General features: G+C 43.3%; 1 protein-coding gene across 2 annotated transcripts in view; it reads right to left on the minus strand.

The window, feature by feature from the left end:
• LOC119363591 (zeta-carotene desaturase, chloroplastic/chromoplastic) overlaps positions 1-5534 on the minus strand; it is a 6876-nt gene extending 1342 nt beyond the window's left edge. The window contains exons 1-12 of one of the 2 annotated variants that reach the window (XM_037628973.1): positions 5231-5530; positions 3820-3944; positions 3585-3719; positions 3192-3264; positions 2823-2896; positions 1878-1982; positions 1395-1639; positions 1213-1300; positions 1053-1095; positions 810-966; positions 505-633; positions 248-320 (exon numbers count right to left, since the gene is read on the minus strand). In XM_037628973.1, coding sequence (XP_037484870.1) covers positions 248-320; positions 505-633; positions 810-966; positions 1053-1095; positions 1213-1300; positions 1395-1639; positions 1878-1982; positions 2823-2896; positions 3192-3264; positions 3585-3719; positions 3820-3944; positions 5231-5366 — 1383 coding nt within the window. In that variant the 5' untranslated portion in view covers positions 5367-5530. Of the gene's footprint in view, positions 1-247; positions 321-504; positions 634-809; positions 967-1052; positions 1096-1212; positions 1301-1394; positions 1640-1877; positions 1983-2822; positions 2897-3191; positions 3265-3584; positions 3720-3819; positions 3945-5230 lie in introns of both variants that reach the window. The other variant, XM_037628974.1, reaches the window with a different exon arrangement.
• Between the last annotated feature and the right edge of the window lie 1879 nt (positions 5535-7413).

Below are 7413 nucleotides of genomic sequence, written 5' to 3' on the forward strand. Positions count from 1 at the left end.
TATTAGGTCCAAGTGGCCTATTAGATTGTGTTTCCTTTTTCCTTGTACCCCAAGTCTTGTGTAATATATATACACCCCTCTTGGGCTATGAAATAGAGACAAGTTGCATCCATAACAAGAAGCACAATAAAATCACATTCTACAGAACTGCTTTAGAATGAGGCCATGCTTAGATATTGGTAATAGAAATCATCTGCATCAATCAATTATAGCGATCCTTTCACCAACAAATTATGTACAAACCCACCTGTTTTTCAACCTTGCTAATAATCTCCTCATTTGGCAATGGCATGTACGGATCACCTGGAGTTAGCACAGCTCTGCAAATAAAGCAAACACGCAAGGTGAATTTATTTGCAGAAAGATAAGCCGGTCCAATGCATGAATTTTAGAAGTTATACTGCACAAATCACCAAGTAAACTGCCCAGATTATGTAAACATAAATCAGAGTTTCAAAACGTCAAACAGTTAACTTTGTTAAGAGTGCTGGATGGTAGCCTTACTGGATCAGGGAACCTTGTCCTTCAATGTAGTAGTCAGCAGGAGATGACAGTGCAAGGTCTGAAAAACAGGAGAAGTCTGCATCTGGAGTATAGAGTAGATTATCCAAGCCAATTGCTTTTTGGAGTTGTCTAAATCAAAGATAAGAAAAGCATCACTCGGCAAGGGATTTGCTTTTGCACAAGCATATTTTAGCAGAGATAAATGTACTCTTCCTGAAAACATCAGGGATGTGCCAGAAAATATTAATTGGTCTAATATAAATTAAAAACAAAGAAGTAACAAAGAGCCCCAGGGTTGGAATTACCTTGATTTCTCCAAGTCTTGGACTTCAGTAACCCATCCATTGTAGCGAAGCTGAACAGTGACTACAGGAACACCATCTAACTTGTATATATTGTCAAACATATCCCATTCCCTCCATTCTGATGGTAGTAGTCTTTTGATCCCTGGGACATCACAAGCTGCACCCAACAAAAGGTGAAACATCAATTTATGCTTGAATGGTTGGGAGTCAATCAACAAAAGAAATGCTGAGAAGAAAAATAACCTGCAACATATGCATCTGCTTTGATTATCTCGCTACTTGTAGCCTACAATGCCCAGATGTAGCAACATGTTAGTGAGACTACTAACAGAAGTTCCGGAACAATGCATAAATACCTTGTATGATCTAGCAGTAATCTTGCTACGTAGACGAAAAAGCTAACCTTAGAGATGAGAAGGCCTTTCACATAGGTCTCTCCATCAGGTGACTTATCGTAGAGAACCTCTCGGCATCCCCACCTCAAGTGAAACCTGAAGGATTTTGTTATAATATAAAAAGAAATGGTGGCACTGCAATATTTATTACATAGACAATTGAAGAGTATTATTGGTCTCGTTAACATACCTACCACCCCTGTCTGTTATGTACTTCTTTATTGGGCCACTTAAGTAAACATCAGGTGAGCCCTTTAGCATGCGCAACAAAGATGCCTCTGTCTTTGTGGCAAACAGGGTGAAAATAGTAAGCATGCATCGAGCACTGATATTATCACAGTCGATGAAACCAAGAGCATAAGCAACAGGATCCCACATTCTTGTGATGCTCTCTCGAGTACCACCTCTAGACATGAACCAATCAGTGAAACTTACCTGAAAAAGTGTATATAGAACTCTATATTTAGATTTAGGAATCAGCTACAACTGAGTTACGCTGGGGAAAAACTTAAAAGGAATTGTTCTGAAGTCCCATAGACTCATGCTAGACTAAACAGTTTGCAAGGAGGATGAAATAAAAGCAAGTGCACAAGGAACCCACTATCCGAATTTAAAATATATAGCATATATGCACAGTGCTAATGACACTGACAAAAAGAAGAGGAATTCTTACATCATCCAAGTCCCGTACTTGTTGCAATGCACCGTCTGGATCAACAAGAGCTCGAACAACTGGGCTTAGGGCAAGAGCAACTGCATTCCTTGCCTTATCATAAACCTGCAACACAATTTAATTATATACAATTAAACCATCTGACAAAGCAATATGCAGCAAACTAAAGCGACGGGCAAAGTTGACCAGACTTCCAGTGCTTATTTTGCGCTCACGCTTATAGAATCTTTCACTTGTTACAAGTTCAGACAGAAAATTCAGATCTCAATAAACCTGAAGATAGGGTGGTCATGAATTAGGTATATACTATTTAAGGTATTTGCACAAATAGGCAGTTGTGAGGACTTTGCAATGCTTTGATTATCCATAAGACAGAAGAATAACAGAACACACAAATTGTACTCCTTCTGTAACTTAATAGAAGACGTTTTTGACACTGGCATAGTGTCAAAAAACGTCTTATATTATGTTACGGAGGGAGTAACAAACTGTACTGTATCTGAAATTAGCATGAGCTGCAAGCTATTTATTTTCAAAGGGAATAGCTTGCTGCAGTTAACAGAGTGATCAACTGTAACTGCTTTCAAGAAATATTTGCCCATAGTTCGGCTGATTGCATTGTGACCTAATGAAAAGGGAGTGCTGAGGTGCCCGATTACTACTTTCACAAAATTGTGGCATGGGCTGAAAAGATATGCTTTCAGATGGACTTCAGAAGATGTTCAGAGGGAATAACATACAAAACTACAGTTAAGTTGCAGATTCAAATAGAGAGATACTGCAAGAATCATGGGCATGATATTAATAAAGTGCAAGGCAAAAATGTTACAATAAGTTGCAATGTGTAATTACAAACTGTAAGAGAAACAAATTGCAAAGCCAAATTACTTCATATGATTTTATTGTTCTGTGTGGTAGTAGCAAATGAAATTCTGAACTGATTACCTTGAGTTGATTGGTTCTTAGAAATGCTTGGATACCATGTAATGGAGCGCCCACAGGGAACCGAAAATCAAGTTCTACACAGAAAAGCGAGCGCTATGAAAACCTCCAAAAATTAAGTAAATGTGAATATGCATAGCAAATATGAGTTCAGCTGGTTTGGCCAATAAAGTACACAATATGGCACAAAGCTAGTAAAACATACAGCATTTGCATTTAACTTCAACTATACTACAACAAATTGGAACATTATAGTTTTCAATTATATTACAAAAACTCGAAAGTAATCAAGAATGAGTTTAACATTACAGCCTAAGACCATGTTTCCTCCTACGATAGTTAGGTACTTCAGTATATGATAAATGAACTTACCACCAACAATGCCCCCTTTATTTACAAAAGTATGGGTATGTTCCTTGACTAGTAGATTATTATCAGCCCCAACCTGAAATACAAAATATCAAATTTCACCAACAATTAATACTGTTAAGTGAGGACAATATTGCACATGTACCAATCACACAGCCGCACAACAAAATTTACATGCTTCATACAGACAAAAGGATTCTCCATGCGATAGGCTAAATTTATTCAACTCTGAAGTATACAAACCCAATTCCAAACTTTTCAGGTTATAATATCTCAATCATGTCCATAGCTGCTTTTTTTGGCAAGGAATCTCCATAGCTACTCAAGGTAGTCAATAGTAAAAACACACTCCACACTGGTTGTTTCTCCAACAATCCAAGAGTAAAAAAACAGTACCTTCTTCATGAGGCGGAAAAGATTGCTGTAACAACCAAAGAAGACATGCAGCCCCATCTCGATATGGTTCCCTTGCTTGTCGACAAAAGAACCAACCTTGCCGCCAATAAAAGTTCGGGAGTCATACAGATCAACCTGCAAAAGTCAAGACACCAATTTTTGGCAGTGTTACAATGACACAGCTTTTCCTGGAGGAACACGATTTCGCATTGCTGAAGGCAGCAAATCAGCAAACCTCATGTCCCTGGTCCAAGAGCTCTACTGCGGTGGACATGCCGGCGAGGCCGGCACCTATGATGGCGACCTTGAGCTTCGGGCCCCTGTAGTGCTCAGGCTCCGGTGGGAACAGTCCTTTCGGTGCTGCGGCAGACAGAAAAGGCAAAATACGCAAATCAAGATTTCTTCCAGTCTGGCACTAGGGTAAGGTTGTTGAGAACCAAAATGGGACCAACTAAAAACACATGGTCTGCATACAACTGATCCATGAATTCAGCAATATAGGATTAGCTAATACCCGATTGCAGCCACAACTCTGACCAAATTAGGCTGTGTAAAAGCTCATAACGATTTAATTAACTCATTCCTCGGCTACACCAGTTCTCCAATAAGTTCCTTAGTGGATATGGCACTCCGGGTCAAAGCTATTGAACCCAAGAGGAACTAACGACATACAGAAGGAATTCAAATATTTAGGTGCCAGACAAGTCCCAATTCTCGATTCCATCCACAACTCCGCCCAAAAATTACGGTGCTGTGGGGACTCACTGATTTGGCAGTATGAATTTAAAGGGGAGTACACCACTGGATCATTATATAGCATCATCAACTTTAGAGGGATCTAGCCTATCTTTATTCCCTCTATTTGGTCCATTGTTGTTCCTCCGAGGGTTCAAATCTTCATGTGGCTCCTCTCCCACAACAAACATATGACTAACAATAATCTTAGCAAGAGAGGGATTGAAAAACCTCCAGAATGTGTTCTTTGTGCATAGCAAGAATCTATTAAGCATTTATTTTTTTGATTGTACTGTGGTAAAACAGATTTGGAGGTACATTTCCAGTTTCTTTTCTTGTGAATTACTAACATAAGGACCATATCACCCTGAACTCTGTTTGTGTCTGTGTATTATGGAGCATATGGAAATATAGAAATTCCCATGTCTTTGATAATGCTCTATGGATCGACATGAAACAGATATGGTGGCTTATTCTGGTGAAGACAAAAAATTGGATGATTCTTGTCAAGGAGGGGCCTCTGTTGAATATGGAGGACTTTGCTCAGATGATCTCTTTTATCCTCAAGGCCCCCTTCCAGCTGACAGTGGAAGTAAGATATGCTGACAGAAACACTGAGGGTGTTTTCAGTCAAGCACTACTTACCAAACTATCACTGGGAGGTGCCTCTCGGATAGATGAAGTTATCTCGGCACCAGCACCACCTCCAAGGAGACCTGGACTCAGCTCGATCACCCCTCTGGAGCTGCCCCTTTCCCCGATCCAGTCACTAAGGAAATTCAGAGCCCCTGCCCTCCTGATGGTCCAAAAAACTTTACTGCGCTCAAAGTTCACAAGGATGAACTAATTCGCCTTATCTGTGCCATTCCGATACCAAAACAGGGATTAGATACTCAAAGAGACGTCCTCACCGTTGATGGCCATGTCGGAGACCTTTCTGTCGAGCGAGCATCGAACCACACCGCCGGCCGCCGCACGCTGGCAGGACGGCCCGCGGCGCCGGCCGACTACGAGGGCCGAGACTAGCGTGCACGACGTGGCGGCCATGGCCGTGGCCTCGTCGACGCAAAAGCAGTACAAAACACGAGGAGCAGTGAGGGACGAAGCCGGGAAGATGGAGCCACTGGGCGAGGAATAGTATAAATTGTGTGAGCGCGGAGAGGAGGAACCGATGAAGATGGGAAGGGAAAGCACAAATTTGTTTGGAAGGCGAAGATGCCGTCGAGTTGGGGATTTGTCGTGTGGCCACAGCCTCGTGCACGTGCCACCATCATCCACCGGTGCGGTTTGAGTGGATTATTGTTTGCCGATCCAAAAGTGATGCTTATTCAGAGCATCTTCAACAGCCGCGCTATGTACGCGCTGGGTTGAAAAAGTAGTGCTTTTAACACGCGTTATCATTCCGGACGCTCCAGCGGACGCATAAAAATCGCGTGCGGCATATGTTCAGCGCGCGGGCGAAAACGCCATCGCGCGCCGCTTATTTGCTGCGCCCGCTCCCGCGCGCTATACTCTCGAGCGCTCCAGCGCAACTCCACCTACCCATCCAGCCGCGCCGCCGCCGCCGCCGCGTCATCCCATTTTTCCGGCGACCGTTCCGGCGCTTCCCCGGTCTCTTCCCGCGGGCCGCGACTTCCTCCCTCTTTCTCTAGTCAGCGCCGCCCGTCGTGCGCAGCAGTCCTCCGACGAACAGCGCCCGGCCACCCACCGCCGCTTGGCGCCCGCAAGGTGTTTGACAAAAGGCCCGCAAGGTATGTATTGCTTCCAACTTGCACATTTTTACATGAAATTTGGTGCATGTTGTTTATAGCCTAGTTTTGAATATTTTAGATGAGTTCGTCATATGATTCTTAAGAAGAATTTGATATGGAAGAGGAGGAGGATCTTGCAATGATCCTAGTTATGCACATCAATAAAAAACCGAAGCACGGTGGTCCGGTTATGGGCCGGCAGAAAATTTGGAGGGATATGATTGATGCCCACAACAGATTGATGAGGCACTATTTTATGAAGAATCCCGCATACACCGAGTCGTACTTTCGTCGTCGGTTTAGGATGAGCACCGAGTTGTTCAGGCGCATTGCAGAGAAACTAGCGAGCCATGACCGGGTTTTTTCAGCAGAGGAGGAATGCCGCCGGAGAGCTCGGGCATAGCACCTTTCAGAAGGTGACAGACGCTTTGCGTATGTTGGCATATGGTATCCCCGCTGATCTAGTTGATGATCACTTGGCCATGGGTGAGAGCCAAGCCATCATGTGTGTCAAGCGCTTCGCAGTCGGAATTGTGCAAGTGTTTGGCCCGGAGTACTTGAGAACTCCCAATGTTGAAGACGTAGCAAGGCTATTAGTGATGAACAAGGCTCGAGGGTTCCCATGTATGTTTGGCTCAATAGATTGCATGCATTGGAGTTGGAAGAATTGTCCAAAGGCATGGCATGGCCAATTCCATGGACAAAAAAAAGGGTTCCACTATAATCCTTGAAGCGGTGGCCGATCAAGAGACTTGGATTTGGCATGCTTTTTTGGAATGCCTGGATCTTTGAATGACATCAATGTTGTCAACCGGTCACCACTAATGAGTAAGATTGCAAATGGTGAACTGCCACCGGTGCAGTTTGTAACTAATGGTCGTACATACAACTATGGCTACTATCTTGCGGATGGCATCTACCCAAAGTGGCAAACATTTGTGAAGCCGTTGAAAAAACCGAAAGGTAAGAAATGTCTTGATTTCCACAATGTTCGGCGGCTAGAAAAGATGTGGAGAGAGCTTTTTGGATTTTGCAAGCCCAATTTGCTATTGTGAGAGGACCAGCTAGATTTGGGGATCAGAAGATGCTTTGGTACATAATGCACGCTTGTGTGATCATGCACAACATGATCATCGACAATGAGTGTGGCCAAGATATAGACTACTCTCACTATGAGCTCTTGGGACATCCCGTATGAGTGCGGCGGAGGGCCTAAAGGGTGGCCCGTTTTGTTGCCTCCTATCATTCCATTCGACGTCCGGCAGTGCATAATGAACTAAAAAAGGATCTCATTGAGGAGTGGTGGGCTTGAAATGACCGCCAAAGAGTATCATGATTTGTGT

This window comes from Triticum dicoccoides, chromosome 2B, assembly GCF_002162155.2.
Source record: "Triticum dicoccoides isolate Atlit2015 ecotype Zavitan chromosome 2B, WEW_v2.0, whole genome shotgun sequence".
Classification (NCBI taxonomy): domain Eukaryota; kingdom Viridiplantae; phylum Streptophyta; class Magnoliopsida; order Poales; family Poaceae; genus Triticum; species Triticum dicoccoides.